The 21,817-nt window shown below is 52.6% G+C and overlaps 2 protein-coding genes across 7 annotated transcripts in view; both read right to left on the bottom strand.

Annotated features, from left to right (window-relative positions):
* The window catches only part of LFNG (LFNG O-fucosylpeptide 3-beta-N-acetylglucosaminyltransferase), a 94,078-nt gene extending 72,421 nt beyond the window's left edge, over positions 1-21,657 (bottom strand). For both annotated transcript variants that reach the window (XM_045992760.1, XM_045992759.1), the window contains exon 1: positions 21,576-21,657. The gene's annotated coding sequence lies outside the window, so the exon portion shown is untranslated. The remainder of the gene's footprint in view (positions 1-21,575) is intronic.
* CHST12 (carbohydrate sulfotransferase 12) lies at positions 910-21,648 on the bottom strand. Of its 5 annotated transcripts, none has more exons than XM_045992758.1 (3): positions 21,571-21,648; positions 5,562-5,706; positions 910-2,655 (listed from the first exon to the last, which is right to left on the bottom strand). In XM_045992758.1, the coding sequence occupies exon 3, from the start codon at positions 2,566-2,568 to the stop codon at positions 1,309-1,311; it is 1,260 nt and encodes a 419-aa protein (XP_045848714.1). In that variant the 5' UTR covers positions 2,569-2,655; positions 5,562-5,706; positions 21,571-21,648; the 3' UTR covers positions 910-1,308. The 5 variants fall into 5 exon arrangements, with proteins under 5 accessions (XP_045848714.1, XP_045848712.1, XP_045848709.1 ...); XM_045992756.1 differs by having other exon boundaries at positions 5,543-5,706; XM_045992753.1 differs by having other exon boundaries at positions 5,483-5,706.
* Positions 21,658-21,817: the final 160 nt, after the last annotated feature.

The raw sequence follows: 21,817 nt of genomic DNA on the forward strand, positions 1-21,817 counted from the left end.
GCTACGGAGTCGGGACCACCAAACGTGAGGATCCCACGGTCAGTCACGTCCTCAAGGGGAAGGTCACGGGAGCTGAGGCCGACCAGCTAAGTCTCTGACAACAATCATACCAAGCCTCACCTTGCTGACGGCAGGGAAAGATTCTTGGGTCAGACCCCTACTCATCCCGTCCCTGCAACAGCACCTCCATGATTTATAGCCTCATGGGACAGCTAACATCCTGCTTCCATGACTGTGACCAAAGGTACAGTCTCAAGGACAAATCCCTTTCTAACTGCTTTCCCTTCTCACTGATAACACATGGTCAGAGAGCTTTGGCTCATGAAGCATCTGTCTGCTACACTTTTAAAAATACAGATGAGGGGGCACCTGGGTGGCTCAGTGGGTTGAGCCTCTGCCTTCAGCTCAGGTCATGATCCCAGTGTCCTGGGATGGAGCCCCGCATGGGGCTCTCTGCTCAGCACGCAGCCTGTTTCCTCCTCTCTCCCCCTGCCTCTCTGCCTACTTGTGATCTCTGTCAAATAAATAAATAAAATCTTAAAAAAAAAAAAAATACAGGGTGCCTGGGTGGCTCAGTGGGTTAAACCTCTGCCTGCAGTTCAGGGCATGATCTCAGGGTCCTGGGATCGAGTCCCGCATCGGGCTCTCTGCTCAGCGGAGCGTCTGCTTCCCCCCCTCTGTCTGTCTGCCTCTCTGCCTACTTGTGATCTCTCTGTGTCAAATTAAAAAAAAAAAAAAAAAAATTTAAAAAAAAGTACAGGTGAGGCCTGATTTCAAGCATAGGTTCCTCCTTTTTGCTGAAGATGACCATGAAAACACCCTGCCCTCACCCGAGCTTCTGAGGTCCAGTCCCTCGAAGCCCCTTCCCGAGCACCTGCTGCTCTACCAGAATAAGCACGGAAGCAGGCAGCAGAAGCAGATGTGACCTTTACTCCATCCTCTCCTCCACTTTTCATATTAAATATCTGAAATATATTAATCTTAAAAAAACAATATTAACACAGTACTCAAGAAATACAGGCAGGGGAATAAACAGTACGTCCAGATTGCAAAACCGCAGGTGATATGAAAAACCGGAGTGTGGGAGCCGTTGATTCCAGGTATCGCCAGCAGCCTGGTCAACGGGAGCGCTGTGGAGTTGCGCCACGGGCCAGACTGGGAGGAAAACAAAGCCATAAAAAAATACGCACGGCAACCCCTCGCCCATCCTCGGGAGGAAGGCCGTGGTGCGGCAGGACCCTTGGTCCGGGTTGGAAGAAGCCCCACCCGCCCAGCTGGCTTTGAGGTCCGGGACTGCCCCCGACGCCTTCAGTCTCTAAGTAGGTTTTCAGGCTTGGGGTAGCCAAAGAGGACAAAGTCGGCCTCGTAGAGTTTGTAAAGCTGCTGTCTCCAGGCCAGGGGGATGGTGGCAAACCAGTCCTCCTCCCAGCTGCTGGCAGTTCTGTTCCGGTAGCTCGGGGGGAAGTGCAGGAGCTTGTCCACCTTGAGGAGCCGCAGGAGCTGGGCGGCGTCCTGGTCCAGGGTCTCCAGCTTCCCCACGAAGTCGTAGTCAATCTGGCAGGGGTGGCAGAGGCGGTGCACCTGCCTCCAGTGCTCGTTGAAGGGCGCCAGCTTCTCGGTGCGCGGGTCTAGCAGATACTGGATGAAGTTGGCGAAGGACACCTTGAGGCCCGCGCTGAAGGCCTCGCTGACGGACGCGGGCAGGCCACTGCGGTTGGCGTACATCTTGAGCATGGGCACCGCGAACTTGCGGTAGAATTCCTCATTCTCCAGCTGGAACTTGCTGCGGAAGGCCGAGATGAGGCGCACGAAGGGGTCCCGCACGAACAGGAACTTGGTGTACTTCTTCAGCTTGATCTTCATCAGGTGGCGGGAGAACTTGCCGTAGCGGCGCCAGAATTTGTTGAAAGTCAGGTGGGTGCTGGAGTTGTGGACGTACTCCCGGGGGATGTCCAGGGGGTCGCGGTAGGGGGCGCCACGGTCCAGGAGGCTCTCGCTCAGCACGATCATCACACGCTTCCAGTTGGTGCAAGCCACCTTGGGCACGTAGCAGTAGATGACCCCGTGGCGATCGTCCACGATGAGGTGGTTGAGCTCGTAGTTGGGAATGTCGTCGAAGGAGCGCTCCTTGGTAGGGAACACGAAGCTGGCATTGGCGCAGAGCCCCCTGAGCACACTCCGCCTCTCGGCCTGCTGCCCGCCTGGGTCCGGGCCCTGCTGGGCATCGCGGGTGGACCAGTCGTAGCCCCTCACGCTCTCCTCCGCATTGCTCAGCACGGGCCTGTTGGAGGCCGGCACGGAGGGCTGCTCCGTCCTTTTACCAGACGGGGCGTTCTGCTTCAGGCTGCCACCAAGCAGCTTCTGCAAAAACGTGTCCACATCAGACGTGAACTCCTTCTCCGCCCCATGCGTGGGGGTGGGCAGCGGCGCCAGGGGGTGCGGCCTTGGGAAGGAAGTGTGCAGGTAGAAGTGGGCAGTACCCACGTTGTCCCAGTACACAATGATCAGGAAGACCATGAAGACAGACCCCAAGACTAGCCACAGGCGGAAGAGCCGGGTTTTGGTCATCCTGTCCGTGGATGGGGCAGGGGGGGGCCCTTTCACCTGGATGCTGTCACGTCAGCTTCATGGAGACGGGACACTGCACTCAGGACCCTGGAAAGGTAACACAGAGCTACATTAAAGACTATGGTCCAGCTAGGGTGTCCTCTTGCACTCTGACTCCGACGGACGGTGCTTGCTGATGTCTCGGACCTTGCTTCGTGGTCCGAGTCCCTGCCCCACCCTCACACCTCCATCCTCCGCAACTTAGGCTTTACAAGGCCACCTCTGCTGAGTCTCAGCCCCTCTGTGTGATAGGAAGATGAATGCCACTTTGAGTGCTGTTCAAAGGGTCCAGAGGACGGGGGTGGCTGGCGAGGTCACTGGAGATCTTTTGTCACTGAACGGAAAAGGGAGGGCTGACAGACCAGGCTCGGGCAGGGACATGGACCCTCATAGGCAGGAAACGCGGAGGAGGAAGGAAAGGCACTCAGCAAAACCAAAACACAAGGTTCAATTTGAATGTATGCTACAACTTACAAAAATGCTAAAGACGTCCCAGCCTCTGAGGAAAACCTTTCGCTGTGCACATTTAATGCAAATAACCACATCAAAAACAGGCCACTCTGTGCGGCTGACATGTGCTGGACATTGTGCACCATCTCTGTCCCCCTCTATGTGGAAAGGACGGGCGCATTGGAGATCAGAGGGGGGACAAGGAGGGTTCACGGGGCAGCTTAAAGGGGGCCCATGCAAGAGCTTTCCAGGCTCTAAGAGCACCGTTGGTAACCCCACAGAGGAGTGAGACCGTAACAGAGCCACGGATGAAGATGGGGAAAGGCTGCCTGATCTTCAAGAACAGAAGGGCGGGAGGGCAAAGGGAGGCAGGGCAGATTGGCAGCTGCGAATGTCAGCGGGTGCTGGGATGGCACCCTGGCGAGGTCGACCAGCAGGCTCACTGGCAGGCCCACTGGTTCAGGGGCAGGTGGCTGCCCTTATGCATGGGGAGAAGCAGGCTGGACATTGGATTTGGATTTGTGGTTCCCTTTCAACTTCCACTGAAGGCTGTCCTCAACCACAGTCAAGGTCAATTCCAGAAATGCCAGAGGAGCCCATCCTTGGGCCAGTCCTGTCTGTCACATAGGCGGAGCCCCAATTCTGTCCCAGGTATGTGGAGAAGTGCTAGGGACACCACAGGAAAAATGCAGCATCTGACCTAGTGCTGGGACGCTAGCCCGAAGATGAGAGGTTGTGCCGTCACCACCTACAGGGCCACCCTGGGTTTTCCTTTTGGTTCCACCCGGAGGGGGCTGCGCCCTTACCGATCTGCCCACTCACAACAGAACCAGAGATGGGACACAACCAACAGGCACAGGAAGGCTCGGGAAGGACAGTCCAAGGACCTGGCTACTCGAGGAGCCGCAGGATGAGCTTGTCCCCCGTCCCAGAGGGCACTGCCTCCGACCCTGAAGAGCCAACAGGTGTAGGAGAAAAGCTCCAGGAAGAGCCGCCGAAGAACCCTGGCAAAGGACGGGCAAGAACAGCTGTGGTAAAGGACCGAACCTCCACCCTAAGAGGCCCCTTCTGCCCGTACCTCCTGGGAGGGGCTGTTTACTAGGAGCCTTGGGCTAACAATGTGATTGGGGGCTGGGGATTAAGGTCAGCCATGTAGGGAGTTGATCTGTTTGATGACAAAGCCTGAGGAGAGACTGTGGACGCAAAGATGTGGGGGCGCACTCGACCCGCTGTCACCCACAAAGATGTGGGGGCGCATTCCACCCACTGTCACCCATCAGCGGTAGCTGGAGTTGGTGCTATCCCGACCTCCTGGGGAGGGGGCAACTCTTCCCTCTGCGTCTCTTCCCTTGGCTTGTCATCTGAATCCTTTGCTGCCACGAACCTTAACGGTGAATACACCTTTCCATGAGCTCTGCAGGTTCTTTCAGTGAATGACCCAACCCGAGGGAGGTCTTGGGACCCCACTCCCCATTTACGACTGGTGCACCGAACGAGACGGGCCTTGTGCACTGTCCCTAAGCTCACAGCAACCCAACAGCAGGAACATCTTTTTGGAGACACCTGCTCTACTTAGGCCAGACACCAGTGGAAAAACCACCCCTGCCCTCACGGTTTAGCAGGGCCAGGCAGAGAGCTAACCTTCCCCCCGGGCACCAACAGGCAGACAAAGATGGCACAGAGCAGCATAGTCACACTTGGACCCCCCCCCCCCCTTACAACAGGAGGACCCAGGGGGAACTGGACCTACACCTCCATACCAGGCCATCATCACTGGGATGGACGGAGGGGGCACTGTGCTTCCCATCCCACTCCAGGATGGAAAACATTTGCCACATACTGTCACATCAGGTGGCCCCCTGATGGCCACCTGCCAGGGTCAGTGTACCCCCTAGTCCCCTGCCAGATCCCCCAGTATGTGAGTCTGTTTACCTCCTCCCCAGGGGCAGTCCCCCACGCCACCGGCAGAGCTGGCCCACCCTGCCAGCGACTGGGAGTGGAATCTAGATTCAGAAAGATGAACAAATAAGCTGGAAAGATGGGTTGGAAATCAGAGCTGGACACTGATATTACGATGAATGTCAAGCTATCCTAGATCAAAAAGAACCAATGATACGGGATGGAGACCTCGGAGCTGGACACAAGGCAAAAAAGATGAGGTGGACAGAAAAGCAAAGGAGGTACTAATCTGTGAACACACACGCCTGCAGCTATAGACCCGCCACACCTGGCCCCTGTCCCAGTGCAGTCCTGGGACATCAGCTCTAAGGAAGGATGCTGGCCACGCTCATGGTTCCCACAAGATGCTAATCCCTTCCAGCGAGATCATGCCCCTTCACCTCTCTGTTCTGAGGTCTATGTTTTGGACTTGGACCATCTTACAGCCCCTTGCAGGGTGTGGAGAGTAAAATATACGTTATCATACCCGTGTTCAATGAGTGTGACCTGACAGTTTGAGGTTTCTGGAAAAGTTCAAGATCTGTACCCCTCTCTCCGGCCTTCACCTCCTCTCCGTAGAACCGTTCGACGGGCATGTGTCTTAATCCACTTGTTAAGACCAAGTGGGGTCCTTGCCTCTCCTCCAGCTTCTGAAGGCTCGCAGGGTCTGTTCCCCCATAGCACCTGTGGAAGGGGAGCAGGTTGGATCCTCTGGTTGGAAAAGAGATTCGTGTCAGTGGGAGGGCTGTCCCGTGGGAGGGGAACAGACTTACCCTGTGCAGCTTCAGAAGACAGAACTCAGACATGGGTCCAGCCTAACGAGACAACAGATGTACGACCGTAAAGGGACCCAAAGCCAGAATGTCCACTTTTCAGACATACTGGGAGCTCTGTCAGGATCAGCGGGCATCCAAGCAGTCTCAGACAGAGCACATCTTGGGGTGCGCTCTGACTTCTCCCTGACTGAACCTTCCGAGTCTGTATTCCTTGTGCGTGCTAAACTATACACCTGGGACCCAATGCATTTTCACTAAATGAACCTAAAAGTTCATGAGGCTGAAGTTTGGAAGCGATCTCCACCCACCTGTGCAGTTTTTGTTCATGCTCACTTCATTTTGTTTTTTTTAATGGAGAAAGTAACACATGCTCACGCTACAAAGGTCGGCAGACAAAGGGCAGTGTGGGGCTTTATGTGAAAGGTGCTGAAACAGGCAAGTGACAGAAAAAATGACATTCTGGTCACTGCCTTCATGAGTCCTTCCTGAGCCCCCAGCGCTCTCAAGGCCCCCCTAAAGAAAAGGCCACCCAGCCGGGGGCGTGGGAAAACCCATGTGGCTGAAGCCCAGGGATGAAGTGAGTCACTGTGCTGTGAAAACATCAGAGTTAGGGGTGCTCGTCTCCTACACGGCTGCTGCCAGAGGTCAGCTAGTGCCCTTTGAGGGCATCACGGCCGTGGCCATCCGGAGAACAGGAATGGTTATAATCTCACCACATCACAGCCTGTCTGTAAAGCTAGATCATAAGCACGGGCCACGGAAGTTTTCCAGACCATCCCTTCCAGAGGATGTAAAAGGCTGAGCAGTTCTAGAGATGAAGGTGAAACCATATCAAAAAACAAAACAAAACAAAACAAAAAGTTTCGCCGAAGGCTGAGAAAGCAGCAAAGGGAAAGCGTGCTGGAAAATGTCACGTGCTTGAGAGCCTGGCTTCCAGCTGTGTTTTCAGAGCAAGACTCCCAAGCTCTGTGGAGACGGGGCAGAGACCCTGGGTCCCGTCCGTGGGCACAGGCACCACCACACATCAGGGACCGCGCTGTCACTTGTGCACAGAGAATGCCAAGAACAGCCAGCAAGGAGGACATGTACACTGACAAATGCCAGGGCCTACAATAGTTTGGGGGAAACGGACGTTCTTTACAAGTCACGTCACACGACTTCAGTTCAATTGCAAGAAAAGACATGGTCGATTATTTTTAGGATCACAGGATACGTACAGGTAGTATCTTTTGACTAGGAGCTGCCCTTTAAAGGGCTCTCACCACCAAGTGCGAGGTGCTGGGAGCAGTGTGCTACTCACGTCCTTTCCCCCAGGCCCTCTGCACGTGGCCTTGGGGAGAGGAGCATGACCCCCGACAGCTGAGGGACCCAAGGCCCGGAGGGGTCACATCAGCATCTGGACTCAAGTCTCACTCCCGAAGTCAATCCCCATGCAGGCTCCCTGGCTCCGCTGCTGCACGTCCCCGTTCTTCCGAACCGCTGTGGGAGGTGTAAGTGGCACACAAGCGACTGCACCGACTTCACGGGGACAGTCTGAGGAGTCCGGATGCGTGTGTGTGCCCACGACCCCATCACCACGGTCAGAGCGGGAACACCTCCATTGACCCCCCAGAGCTCATGCCTGCCCCTTCTCACCCTTCTCCCCAGCTCATCCCTCTCCTCCAGCCACTCATCTGCTTTCTGTCACTATAAATTAGTTTGCATTTTCTCGAGTGTTCTATAAATGGGATCACACGGCGAGCTTTGAGACTCATCTACGTGGTCATACAGACCCACAGCTCCTTTGTTCTGGATCTGGGTGGTACTCTGCTGTAGGAGGCACTCGCATACAGGGCCCTGGTGGGACACACAACACACCCCCACAATATATTCCCATCTCTCCCCAGGGACTGAAGTCACACGTGCGAAGTTTCTTCTTAGTCTAAGTTCAAGCTGCTGAACAGAAGGGGCTTAGAAAGATCGTGCTTCCTTGGAAGTCCAGGTGCTGACAGGTGCCTCCCTGTCACACACAGGCACGTGTTTCCTGTGTTCTCTGACCTGACAGACGCAGAGGCACTGGTCCTGGGGTCAGAGGTCACAGCCGAGTGAGCCCCAGTCAGCCTACAACCAGCCCTAGATGCTCCCCTCGGGTGAGTCTGCACGGAACAGAGGCGGAGCAGGCACACTGGACGTTTCTTTTTTGTCACCTGTCCCGAACGTGGTTCTCTAAGTGCAAAGAAAGCTTGTCTTCTCTTAACCAGGAACCATTTAAAGTCGCTCTGATTTTTTCCTTATTTGGTGGATTAGCACCAAACACTATCATCTTTTAGTCTTTAATACACTCAAAGTCTACAGTTTTGTTCTTAGTCCATAAATAACCTACGTAAGTATGACTGGGCACAAAGAAGCACCCCGGCTGAGGAGGAGCCCCGTTCTGGCCCCGAATGTCTCATAGCCTGGCCCTGGGCCAGCAGCAGGTCACGCGGGCGGCCTCCCCCATCGGGCTCTCCTCAGCCACGCAGTGAATCTACGGCTTATTTTGTAAACAGCAAGTCAACTAACTTATGTATAATGAGTCGCCTAACCTGCATCAGACCACTCAGTGGGCTGTGGGTCATTGTAGGGAGCGTTCCTGGGTCAGCGGCTGGCTGTCAGGCAAGCATGGATGGCGCACAGGGAAGAGGGCCCCGCCACCAGCACCAGCCCCAAGACAGCATCAGCAAGCACCCCCAGGCAGTGGCGTCTGGGTAATTCTGACTTACTGCTTCATGGCTTTCTGTATTTAAAGTTGTTTTTGTTTACACTGAGAACCGACTGGTTTTTACTGTGAGAAAAAACCATTTTTCCTTTCATAAAAGATACACAGCAATAAAAAAAATTAAGGCATTAACAATGGAAGAAAAAAAAATCAACCAATTGAACTTCATGCAAATTAGAAACTTCTGGGCATCAAAGGGCACTATCCACAGGGGAGATTCCCCCAGAATGGGAGAAAAATGTTCACAAATCATGTATCTAATGAGGGCTTAATATCCAGAATAAATGGAGAACTCTTAATACTCAAAAGAAAAATAACATCCAACAACCCAATTCAAGAAAAGGCAACCACTTGAACGGACATCTCCCTGAAGATGGGCAAACAGCCCCTAAGCACATGAAAAGATGCTCCACACCACTCATCGGGGAAACGCAGGGAAGTACCAGCTCACGCCCATTCAGATGGCTCCAGCCAAAAACTAACAAGACAAAACGGGGGCTCGGCTGGCTCGGTCAGTGCAGGGTGCGACTCCTGATCTCAGGGTTATGAGTTCAAGTCCTACTTAAAAAAAATAAATAAAATGTTCAATGAAACAAAAACCAACTCAGAAGGTAAGTATTGGCCAAGATAGGGAGGAAGTGGAACCCTCTGGCCCAATCAACAGGAACGCAAACTGGTGCCGCCGCTGCAGAAAACAGTAAGAAACAGTAAGGAGGTTCCCCCCAAAATGGAAACTTGAATAACCACATAAAATGACCACATGGCCCAAGAATTCCACTTCTGGGTCTACAGTCAGAAAGACTGGAAGCAGGGTCTCCAAGTGGTACTTGTGAAGCTACGCTCACGGAGGCATGATCCGCACCAGCCAACAGGTAGACCCGCACCAGCCAACAGGTAGACCCGCACCAGCCAACAGGTGGACGCACCCCAGCGTGCCCAGGAGGACAAACAGGTAACAGAGCGTGGCATACACACGTACGGCGGGGTATCGCACGGCTCCCAAGAGGAAGGACGTTCTGGCAGCCCCTACGATGGGGAGGAACCTCCACGAGCCACTGTGGAGTGAAATCAGGCAGGCACAAATGGCAGGTGCCATAGGATCCCACTCCCGTGAGGTTCAGAGGGGGTGGGAGGGAATGGGAGGGTCAGTGTTCCATGGGGACAGAGGATCAGTTTGGAAAGATGAGTGAATCTAGAGACAGAGCGTGCTGATGGTTGCACCGTGTGACTGTGACTGTGATTGTGCTCCAGGCTCCGTGAAACAGGCTTAAAAATGGTTACGATGGTGAGTTTTACGTTACATGTCCTACCACAATAGAAATACTGGAAAAAAAAGAATTGGAGCCACAAGAGCTGACGTGGAGGAACTGTCAAGAGGTACTGTTAAATAAATAAGGCGAAATGCAGGAGACTGTAAAAAACACATGAATGACAGTAAATAAAACACACAAAGACAAGGAAGGCCTGTAGTGGAGGACAGCCATAGGTAACAAAGGCTATAAACCTAGAGCCACGGCTTAACCTCAGAACCCTGCACAAAAGCTCAACGGACTGACTTTATCTGCAATTTGTTTATCAAATGTTGAAGTTTTAGAAACGTACAATGATGGGATGGGTGTATGGAAACAAGATAAATCTTCCCTTTGGGACGCCCCAAACCCCGTGCATCTGGCTCTTCGTCGGTGAGACTGGTCCTGGAAGCCTTGCCCTGCACTGGAGTTCTGCCCCAGAACCAGGCTAGCTTCAGGGGCAACCCCTTCCAGCCCTTTCCAAACCGATGTGGGAAGCCCCTCCACACCACTCGCCAATGAGGCTGAGGCCGTGGGTCATGTTCAAGGTAAGGGAACGAGGGCAGTCCTGGGTGCTATCCTCTTCAGCCTCCAACGAGCCTCTTAAATAGCAGTCGTGGAGACAAGGCGGGCCGAGGGTATGAAACGGCCTGTGCAAGGAAGGAAGGAAGGAAGGGCCTGTGCTGCTTCAAACAGGGTGCACAGCTCCTCAGGGGTGCACAGAGCAGGGACAGAGATGACCACACAGCACTGCCAACAAGCTTTACCTTGCCACATGGAGTGGGACCCGTGTGTTTCTGGCCCAGGCATGGAGGCAGTGGGAGCCAGGGAGGGCTCTGGGGGAAGCACTCTGCTGCCTTCTGGGGAGGACGGCACACAGGGTATGGGGGGCAGGTGAGAACTAAAGCGGGTAGCCCTTCGGAAGCAGAACCAAGTCAGGGAACAACACTGACCTCAAAGTAGTATTCATTCACAGAATAAGGGCATAATTTCCAAACACAAATCTCCCACGACTTCAAAAAAGCGGCTAACAAAATCTTCAGAGTTTTTGGAGATCCTGCTGAGCAGGCTTGCTGGGAGTTAGCCTCCGGCTTCTGCCTCCACCAAGACAATGGGGAGCCAAGTGTCACCCAAAAGCTTCGCCTTGAGGGCTGGTTTTCTGCAAGGGCCCTGCCAGTGCCCTGTGAACAATCAGGCTTCAGGTTAGCTTTAACCCCAACATGAGGCGGCTGTGCAGAAAGGGCGGTGTCTCAGTTCAGGGAGGGGATGCTAAACATTCCTCTTCTCACACACGTGAGGGCAGGAGCTCATGCCAGCTGCCCATGGAAGGCTCTGGTCTGAAGGGGCCCTCACACCGCAGCGCGCAAACATCAGGGGGACGACAGGGCGGTCTGTGGCGGACAGCGGGGGGCTGAGCTCCCTCCCAGGCTGGGGTGTGTCACTCTCGTGGGGGAGAGGGACCCCACAGCCACACCATGGAGGACCTGCGTCAGGGCACGTTCCACACTTCAGCAGCAGAACCGGTGACTGCAGGGCACACAGGTCAGGAGGCACGTGCTAGTTGATTCTGGGTCCCCTTTGCTGGCCACACGGTATCCAGGGCATGTGTGTGTGTGGGGGGTGTTTCTGGATGAGACTGACCTCTGACCCTGTAGATGGAGTCAGGCCCACAGCGGTCCCGGAGGGCGCTTCCCCAACCTACTCGGGGCCCGAACCGACCAACCAGGTGAAGCAAGAGAGCGTCTTCCCTCTGCCTGCCTGCCTGTCTTCGAGCTGGGACAGAAGTCTCCTGCCCTCAGGCTTGGACTCGGCCCTCCTGGGTCTGAGCTTCTCAGCCTCCGTAACCACATGAGCTGATTCCTTAAACATATCTCTTTACACACACCCTACGGATTCTATTCTCTGGGGAACCCTCATATGCATACTTGCTTCGTCACTTGCACTGGGGGTGCATGTGTGTTTACTACACGTTGTAGACAGAAGAGATCGAACTAGTGAGAACTAAGTGTAAAGAAATGGAGGGCGCCTGGGAGGTCGGTGAAGCGTCCGACTCTTGGCTTCAGCTCAGGTCATGACCTTGGGGTCGTGGGACTGGACCCACGTCAGGCTCCGTGCTCAGGATGGAGTCTGCTAGAGATTCCCTCTCTCTCTCTCCCTTCCTCTGCCCCCTTCCCCCACTAGTGGCATGCTCACTCTCTCTCAAAATAAGTAAGTAAATCTAAAAAGAAAAAAAAAGAAAGAAAATGTTAAGAAATGGATATAGTTGTTTGCCACAAAGGAAAGGAATGTCCAATGAGAGAATTGCAGCCACTAGCCAATACGACTATCCCAGAGGCTGGGTTGGGATTAACTTCCCCCCCTATAGATACCCCACAGTTCTAGCACCATTTCTTTGAAAGAACCTTCTTTCTTGGTTAACTCACCTCTGTTTCTCTTTTTGTTTTTGAATCAGGTTTTTTGAGATCTGATTTATATACAGTAAAACTCAGTGTCTTTAACTGTGGAGCCTGAAGAGTTGGCAAATGTACACCACTATTAAGATTCAGGACATATCCATCACTCTCTGAAGTTCCCTCCTCCTCCAACGCTCAGCTCTAGGCAACTACTCATCTGTTTTCTGACCTTGGTTCTGCCTTTCCTACAACAGCACCTAGTAAAACCACATAGGATGCAGGCTCTTCACACACTGCTTCTGAGGTCTGTCCAGGGTGGTGTTCACGTCAGCTGTAAGCTCCTTTTTGTATGGCCACCAGTATTCCATCATATGGATACACAACTGTTTACCCATTTACCAGCTGATGGACTTTTGGGTTAGTCCCCCCCCCCCTTTTTTTAATATAAAGATTTTATTTATTTATTTATCTGACAGACAGAGATCCCAAGCAGGCAAAGAGAAAAGCGGAGACAGAGGAAAGGAAGCAGGCTCCCTGCTGAGCAGAGAGCCTGATGTGGGGCTCAATCCCAGGACCCTGGGATCATGAGCTGAGCAGAAGGCAGAGGCTTTAACCCACTGAGCCACCCAGGTGCCCGGGTTAGTTCCCTTTTTTTGACCACTACGAATAAAGCTGGTATCACCTCTTTTTGCATACAGACCAGATCCTTTTTTTATGCTAAAACTTTTTAAAAAGTCAGAACAGTTGGTATTAAAAAACATCCAGCATATTTTTCAATTCCTAGAAGGTTCTACAAGAACCATGAAAGTGGATATGCCACAATAATGCTTAGGGACTCTATTTGAAGACCAATCAAACTGACCATCAAAATATGATAAAAATCTTAGATTACTTATGATTTTTCAATTACAAAATTTTAGGGGCTCAAGCGACTATAGCTAAGTTTGCAGGATACAAAGTTAATATACAAAAATCAACTAGTTTCTTATTTATCCACAATGAATAAGTGAAATTTGAAATTAAAAACACAGGGGCGCCTGGGTGGCTCAGTGGGTTAAAGCCTCTGCCTTCGGCTCAGGTCACGTTCCCAGGGTTCTGGGATCGAGCCCTGCATGGGGCTCTCTGCTCAGCAGGGAGCCTGCTTCCTCCTCTCTCTCTGCCTGCTTCTCTGTCTACTTGTGATCTCTGTCTGTCAAATAAATAAATAAAATCTTAAAAAAAAAAAAGAAATTAAAAACAAAATTCCATTTATATTAGAACTCCCCAAAATAAAATATTTAGGTATCACTCTAACAAAATACATGTAACATGCATGGAGAGATATTCCATGTGTGGACAGAAAGACTCAATGTTTGTCAAGATATCAGGTCTTTAAAATCTTAAAAAAAAAAAAGATATCAGGTCTTCCCAATGTACAGCTTCAATGCAATCCCAATCAAAATTGTAGGAAGTTATTTTATTACCCACATGAGGGAAAAGACCCAGGATAGACAACACATTACTGAAGAAGAATGAAGTTGGAAGACTTACCAGAAAGCCACAGCAAACAAGAGTACGTGGTATTGGCAAAAGAACAGAGAAAAAGATCACTGGAAAAGAACAGAGAGCCCAGAAACAGACCCATAAATACAGTCAACTGGTCTGGAGCAAAGGCAACCCAAGGCAGCAGAGACAGCCTGCCTTAATTATGAGTGCTGAACAACCGGATGTCCACACACAAAGAAACAAACACGTAAAAGAATCCAGACACAGACCTTACTGCCCTCACAAAAACGAACTCCCGGTGAATCACAGACCTACATGTACACGGCAAAACTAGAAAACTCCTAGAAGATCATAGGAGAGAACCTCGATGACCTTGGGTGATGCCGTTCAGATACAGCAGCAGAGAGCAGCCCTTAAATACAGGGACTGTCCACACGAAGATGTGGACAAGAATGCTCACTGCAGATTTACTCAAAATAGTTCCAATCTGAGAACATCCTGAGGTCCTTCACCAAGGACATGAATACACAAACTGGGGTGGACTCGTTCAGTGGAAAACTACCCAGCAATAAGGGAGAACGAGCCACGGATTCATGAATCAGCACACGCAATGACACAGAGAAAGCTCTCGGATATTATGCTGAACAGAAGAACTCAAACACAGAAGAGTACATTCCACGTGATTCCACTCACAGGAAGGTTTCAAAAGGCAAATCCAGTAACAGAAATCGCAGCGTGCCAAGGGCCAGGAGGAAATCCAGGCAATGGAGATAGTCTCCAGAAGCTAAACCTTTCCAACAAGAACGCCATGAACTAGCTCTCACCAGTTTCCACAACACGGGATGGAAACACCAGCCCCGAAGTCCTACAGACATTCACAGACCGGGAGGAAGAGGAAAGGCATCCTGGGGCCCAGGCCAGGCTCTGCTGAGTGGCCCGAGACATCACCTCAAGTCTGAGTCTCAGCTTCTCGCCCACAAAACACCACTGATAAAGGTCTTTCTGCTAATCAGAGCTACTGAGAACATGAATGTGATAACATATGAATTATTTTGTAAAATATTAAGCCATCCTCTTTGGACTAGGCGGCTGGCCTTATTTATTTTCCCATCTTTATCGTGCCCTCAAATATTTGTATTCTATTAATATGTTTTTTTTATTACTCATACTTTCTACCAAGAATCAATTATCAGCAAAGAAGTCTCTCTCTATGCTTTCAACTCATTTTATCGTAATTACAACAATGGCTAATATGTTTTCAAAAGTGATACGGTAAGGTCTTACGTGTATTAATTTATTTAATCCTCATACTAATTATGATAAAATTGGGGCAAATCATTCAGACAACTGGCCCAAGCCTGCATGGCTAGCACCTGCAGAGACCGGGAATTTGAACTCTGGCAACTGATTTAGGAACCCACTGTCCCATGCACAACCGCCTGGGTTTTGGCAGACACTCAAATTTTTATACTTTGTTTCTGAGAAAATTTGCTTCTTCTTGTACAAATAACCAACTTCTGAGCATTAAATCAAGTGACACGGACTTCATTAAGAACTCCAAGAACGTTTCCAGTTTTACGGACTTCATTAAGAACTCCAAGAACGTTTCCAGTTTTATGCATTTATGCGACTGGCAAAAATATCAGAAACTACCCACTTCTTTTCCAGCTTCGCAAACACTATGTAAAGCAAAAAATTCACTGCAGTTCCCATCACTTAGTCAACAAAAATTTGGAAAGTTTCTGTGAGTGGTCTCAACATTTACTCTCTGGGCTGTGCCTGCATCTTTGGAGCTGGATTAAAACCCCCACAGTAAAACAGACATTCACCTGAAGCCACCAGAACTTGGGTTCATCTGTCTACAGAATTACTTCATTTGTATTCGGTTAACCCTGAGACCTGAATGAAAATCGAGCCCGAAGTTGGCCTGTGAGGTAAAGTAACTTCCCTCAGGAGCTGGGCCCAGGGCATGGAGGGCTATCCACTCACACTGGTCTATTGGCCCCGGGTCCCTAAGCCCCACTGGTCTCCCCCATGTAGACGGGCTCTCAGGGCATGCATACTAGCCCCGCATTCCCAAACTTCAAGTTCTTAGAAGCCGGGGATCGCATCTCCTGTACCTTCCACCTTCCTCACAAGACTCAAGGATTTGCTGCACGGAATTTAACTCTGGAGTCCAAGTAAGCACTCATTTCTCAGAGTTAAGTGAATTCAAATAAATTATTTCACGGGAAAATACTGATGATAAATTTCATCATAATTGGTTTAATAACCTGCCTGGAGCTTTCTCTCCGAAATACAGCCAGACTCTAACCTCTTCCAGTCCCTCTGGTGCCCGCCCATCCCCTGCACCCTGTTCCAGCTAGCCTCAGCTCTCACCTGCATGACCACAGCAACCTCCAACCTGCTCTCTGCGCTCGAGCCCACACAACCCACGTTCAACATGGCAGCATGGTTATTCTGTTACAAGTCAGACCATGCCACTTCTCTGTTCAAAACCCTCCGATCACTGAGTCTCACAGCTTCCCATTTCCAGTCCTTACAGTGGCCGCTGACAAGCCCTACCTGATGGGACGCCCACACTCTCATCTCTCCCGCTGGCCCCCTCGGCCGCAGTGGCCTCCTTGTTGTTTGTGGGCTCCCACTGCCTGGCCCGCATCCACTGTCCTCTGCCCAGACGTGCATGCCTGGGGAATCCAGTGGCTCAACCCTGCACTGGCTTCTGACCTCTGCTCAGAGCTCACCTCATCGGCAAAGCCTCCCCTGGTCACTCCCCACCCTGCACCCCCCATCACCCAGACCCGCTTTTCCTCTGTGGCATGTGTCATTGCATTCAATACCACACGTTCTCGGGCTTACTTGCTCCCTGTCTGCACGAACACATAAACTTAAGAAGGCAGGTGGCCCAAAGGCTTAAAATAGTGCTTAGTACACAGTAGGTACTTAATAAAGAGCTGTTCTGCTGACAGAAAACTCATAAACACAACTGACCCTGATTTTATAATTTCCGAAACCCAGCGAAGGGAACGAAGAATTCACAAGAGCGCTCTTCCTACTTTTGAATATGCTTGTAAAACCCCTTTATAGTAAGTTAAAAGAAAAATAATATAGTTCAAGGAAGCACGCAGCCTCTGCTACGCGACTACAGCCAGGAGACAGGATCCAGAGAACAATGACAATAATGAAGAGGAAACCAAGACAAGTCAACTCTCCTCTCTGGAGTGAGGAAAAGGGCCCAGGAGGGAGCGAGCCCAGCAGCAAAGACAGGCGAAATTCTGCCCACCTCACCCAGCAGAGCCGGAAGCACGGCGTGACTGTCTTTATCAACGTTCCGCACACACATGTGTATGTTAAAGGGTGAGATCGTGCTGGGGAGTTTGCCACAAACCTCAGCAGTGCCTGTCCCTTCCCCGTTACCCACCTGCACCGGGCTGGCCAAACCTTGCAGGCACCCCATCGCCTCTGAAGAGCAGGGGACTGGCTTTAGGCCAGGGCCTCCCGCACTGCCCCCCCTGGGGGGGGGGCAGGTGGAATCACAGTATCTCCTCCACTCGCCCCCCCGCCCTTCACACACCCATGTCCCACTCACCCTACACCATCTCCAGACAGGCACAATATGTTTCAATTAGAACAATATTCGGTGTTTACATAAACGATCACTGCGCCAAGGCTGTTCACAGCCTCGCCTCACCGTACACCATAATTATTTCTCTCTTCCTGCACAACAGTCTATTTTCCCTGGAACTAATGACAGTCTTGTGCTCTCATTTGCTTTGTGTTCCATGGACTCATCACTAATCCAGCCCAGCCCCACCAGCTGTCCACATCTCCTCTCCAGATGTCCCAGCGCCTGGGTGCCATGTCAAGTTCACCTTCCCCAAGAACTCTCTCCTGGGGAGTCAGCTCCGGACAGGTGTGCACGCTGGCCTCCCCACTTCCTCTCAGGAAAACCCCATCTTCTCTGGCTCTGTCCTTCCAGACTCACCACCTCACTGTCTATCAGTTGATTCCCTAAAGTACGTGAGATGGGAACTTTTGGGGCATGTCTGAAAATATCTTTACTCTACCCTCTTTTGCCTGAGTATAGAGTTCAAGGTGGAAGGTATTTTCCTTCAGAATTCTGAAAGCCATGCTCTCTTGCTTTCCACCTTCCAGCATTGCTGGGAGTGTTCTGCACCGTTCTGTGATGACCTGCTGGTGGCCTGTTCTTATTCCTTTTCTAAAAGCTACCACAATCAGGGGTGCCTGGGTGGCTCAGTGGGTTAAGCCTCTGCCTTCAGTTCAGGTCATGATCTCAGGGTCCTAGAATGGAGCCCTTCATTGGGCTCTGCTCTGCAGGGAGCCTGCTTATCCCCCACCCCGCCCCGCCCCCGCCTGCCTCTCTGCTTACTTGTGATCTCTCTGTCAAACAAATAAATAAAATCTTTAGAAGCTACCACAATCTTTCTCGTCCCAGAGTTCTGAGATTTCACAGCAACAGGCCTTGGAGTGGGTGTGTACATCTCTCTCTCCATCTGCACTCTCACTACGGGAATTCTTGAAACTGATGGCCTCGAAAGCATTTCCAGATAAATCCCTTGTTTCCCAAACTCTCACTCGTTACTGTGGAAACACGCCATCCCTCACTGTGCAAACCTGCTCCCCATCCTGCAAGGACCCACACCAGGAACTGAACAGATTGGGAGAACGAAGGACACCTGCCTTTTCACACACAGTGCTGGCCACGTAGGGAACCCCCTTCCTCACGAAGTTTTGGTTCTAGGAAATTCTCTTGCATTATTTTGTGGACGGCCTTGTCCTATTTTTTCTCCTCTTACTGAAACAGATCATTCAGATGTCAGCCTCCTGCTCTGATCCTTCCCTTTTCTCTCTCACTTCCCATTTTTGCTTTTAGGTTTGTCTTCCCCAGCTCCTCAACTGTATCTTTCACCCACCAACCAGGCTTTTTATTTCTCCAACTGTGTTTTTTTATATCCAAGAGTTCTCTTTTTGGTTCTTCAAGTGTTCCCCCTACTTTCTTTTTTTTTCTTACTAGAGTGGCCTGCTCTTGTCTCTTGCATACAATAGTTCCCCTTCTCTGCGTGTGCATGTTAGTGACAGTCCGCTTGTTCAGTCCTCCTCCTGCACACCCTCTACCACCTGCAAGTGTGAGCTAAGGTCTCTACCTTCCAAATGAGAGGTGTCTTCACATGTCCTTGGTTATCTGTTCCTATTTAAGAGGTAGGGTGCCAAAGGAACTTGGAAGCTTTGAACCATGGTGCGGTTCCACCTGGGCCTCCTTACTGGGGGCCCCCTGGTGTCACTATTTTTAGGTCCTTTCTTTTGAGCTACTTACACTCCTCAAAGACTTTTTCACTCTCCTGCCTGGAGAGGCAAGTGCCAGCTGGTGGTGTTCCAGGAGCCATCAACTCTACTCATTGCATCCCGCGCCTCTCCCCCTACCCAGCTATGCCTGGCATTTCCCATACCTCTCTGCAATATTTGTCAAGTTCTGTAAGCAGTTACAGAAACCGCCACCTGGGTTAACTGCAGGAAGGACGGAGTTGCTGTGTCAGCTATCATGAGGCCCATGTACGCGCGAGTGGCTGAAGAAGCAGCAGCCCTTGGCCACAGCCACAGACACACTAAGGAGGTGTGAAACCAACAGCTATCTTCTGGAGGGAGAGAGACAACACAAAATCGAAAAAAAGATAGAAGTTGTGGGGGGTTTTTCTGTTGTTTTTTTTTTAATGGTACACTAGCTGCACCTGCTTCAGCAGTATCAATAACCGGTCTCTCCTCCACAAGCACACCTTAGCCTCAGGGCCTTTCTAGAAAGCAATCACCTCCCAGCTGTGGTGATACGCAGTAATGGCCATGAAGTGCAGGCCCAGTGTCGGCATCAGACACACTTCTCTTCCAGCACCTATCCCTTCCTCGCTGGTATTCCCCAGGCTTCTGCCCCAGACACTCGTCCATGAGAGACTGTCTCATCCAGGAGGCCCACAAACACTATGAACCCTGCAAGCCTACAAGCCTACAACCCAAATGCCCCTCCACACCAGCTCCAGCACTTCCCATCACAGGCAGCAGCTCTGTCCTTTGAGCAGCCAGCCGAGTGAGAAACCTTGGTTACTCTAGCATTTTTCCTTTCCCTTTCACCACACCCTACAGAGCACCACACGCTGTGGATTCTCCTGCTTGCTCGAATCTGATGACCCTCTCCACTCTTTCAGCCTTCATCCCGAAGCCATTCCCTCTACAATGGCACCCAACTTAGTCTCCAGCTTCCCACAGCATGAACCCACCTTTCCTGTTTCCTAGCCCTACATTTCTGAGACACAGACCTATCACATCCCACCCAAAACCCTGACCACCCCCTCACTGAAGATCAGGATAACAGCCCAAAATCTAGAACAGCATTCAAGGCCCTCGGTAAGAAACCTCTTTTTGGCCTTAGCTTCCACCCCAATCCTCAAACCCCCTTTCTCAAAGAATCCAGGGACTTGCCGCCCCGCCCCCCCAAACACCCCATTCCCTTCCATGTCTCCACATGCCCTGCTGCCTCCACCTGGAATGTTCTCTCCAACCTTCACTCGTCCTTCAAGACCCCCACATCCATCCCACATCTGCACCACGGAAAACTCCAACACCAGGAAATAGACTTCACTCTTCCCCCTTTCTTAACACTTTGTAAATAACTGCCTAGACGCACGGGTCACACCATATCATAATTAGCCTAACTTTATCACCAGCAGCTAGCCCAACTGGCTATCCTGCAAAGGACCAGTGGCTTAGTGTTTGCAGGACGGATGAAGCGGGCTCACAGTCACAGCGAGCCGAACTGCAAGCCTGCAAATACCCACCCGAAGTCCTATCAACTAATTTGCAAGAAAACCACCAAGCAATTCCATGCAGACGCGGTCCAAATGCCCAGGAGCCCGGCCTGTGCTAGGTGTGGGTACGCTCCTGGGGTGGGCAGACTGCAACACGAAATGTATCAAACCCGCTCTTGTAACACCTTCATCCTACACAATGTATGTAACTCCACCTCCACTGAAACAAATGTCCTGACGTCCCTGTGCGCTCTCCTTCCCCCCGCCCCGCCCACCCAGACGGAGGCCTGCACCCACACCCTGGGGCGGGGGCAGCACCCCTCAAGGTGCGTCTGCCTGCCGGCGTTCAGCCCGGGCCTCCTGAGCTTGTCCGAGGGCAAGCACAGAGTAAATAATTTAATAAATCCCGGACACACAGTGTCTTGTTGTGCTCCGCGCCAGTGGGACGTCGGCGTGCGCCAGTGGCTCGCCAGGGATGCCCCCGCGGCCAGGAGTCTGAGCGGGCGGTGGAGGTCCCTCTGTTAGTGGCCAGGGCACGGCTTCCTCGCGCGGGAGACGCAGCTCCGCTGTTTCTGAGCAGAGGGTCCCGGAGGGGTCCCCTTCCAGGCCTCGCGGCCCCGCAGCGGCGGCCTGGGGTCCCCCGGGGCGGGGCCGCGCCTCGCAGGCCGGCGGGAAGTGGCCGCAGCGCCCTGGGAGCGCGGCGGTGGGGGTGGAGGGGTAGGGGCGCGCGCCCGGCCCGGGGTCCCAGCGCAGGGCCCTGGGAGCCCTGCGGCGGGGGGCCCCGCTCCGAGCACCGCCGAGCTGGCGTCCACGCTCCCGCGGCGTCCCACAAGGCGACCGGGAGCGCGCCTGCGGGGCGCCCCACCCGCCGCCGCAGCCCTCCAGCGCAGGGCGCACGGGGGCTCAGAGAGGGTGCGAGCCGGGCCAAGGTCACACAGCGGCCGGCGCGGGGGCTCGGCCCGAGGCCGCAGCGGACCTGTTCGCGGGCTGAGGGAGGGAGCCCGGACCCGCCCGCCGCCCCGCCGCCCCGCGCCGCACGTCGCCCCGCGCCCCGGCCTCGCGCGCCTCAGCTCACCTCACCTCACCTCGTAGTCGCCGTTGTCTTGCAGCCGCCGCCTCACGGACCCTCCCGAGGCCGCCCCTCCTCCGCCGGCCCCGCCCCCGGAGCCCGGAGCCCCGCCTCCCGTTCCACATCTCGCGAGAAGTCGAGGCCCACGGAAGGGCCACGGAGGCTCCCGCCCTCAATGCGCCTGCGCCCTCCGCACTCAGCGGTCCCTCCCCCCAAACCCATGCCATGTGGCGCCGTATTTACGACCCCCGATCGGCC

This window comes from Meles meles, chromosome 21, assembly GCF_922984935.1.
Source record: "Meles meles chromosome 21, mMelMel3.1 paternal haplotype, whole genome shotgun sequence".
Classification (NCBI taxonomy): domain Eukaryota; kingdom Metazoa; phylum Chordata; class Mammalia; order Carnivora; family Mustelidae; genus Meles; species Meles meles.

Bases quoted from the DNA above. Each gene is read 5' to 3' on its own strand.
- CHST12 (XM_045992754.1), bottom strand. From the start codon at position 2,568: ATGACCAAAACCCGGCTCTTCCGCCTGTGGCTAGTCTTGGGGTCTGTC.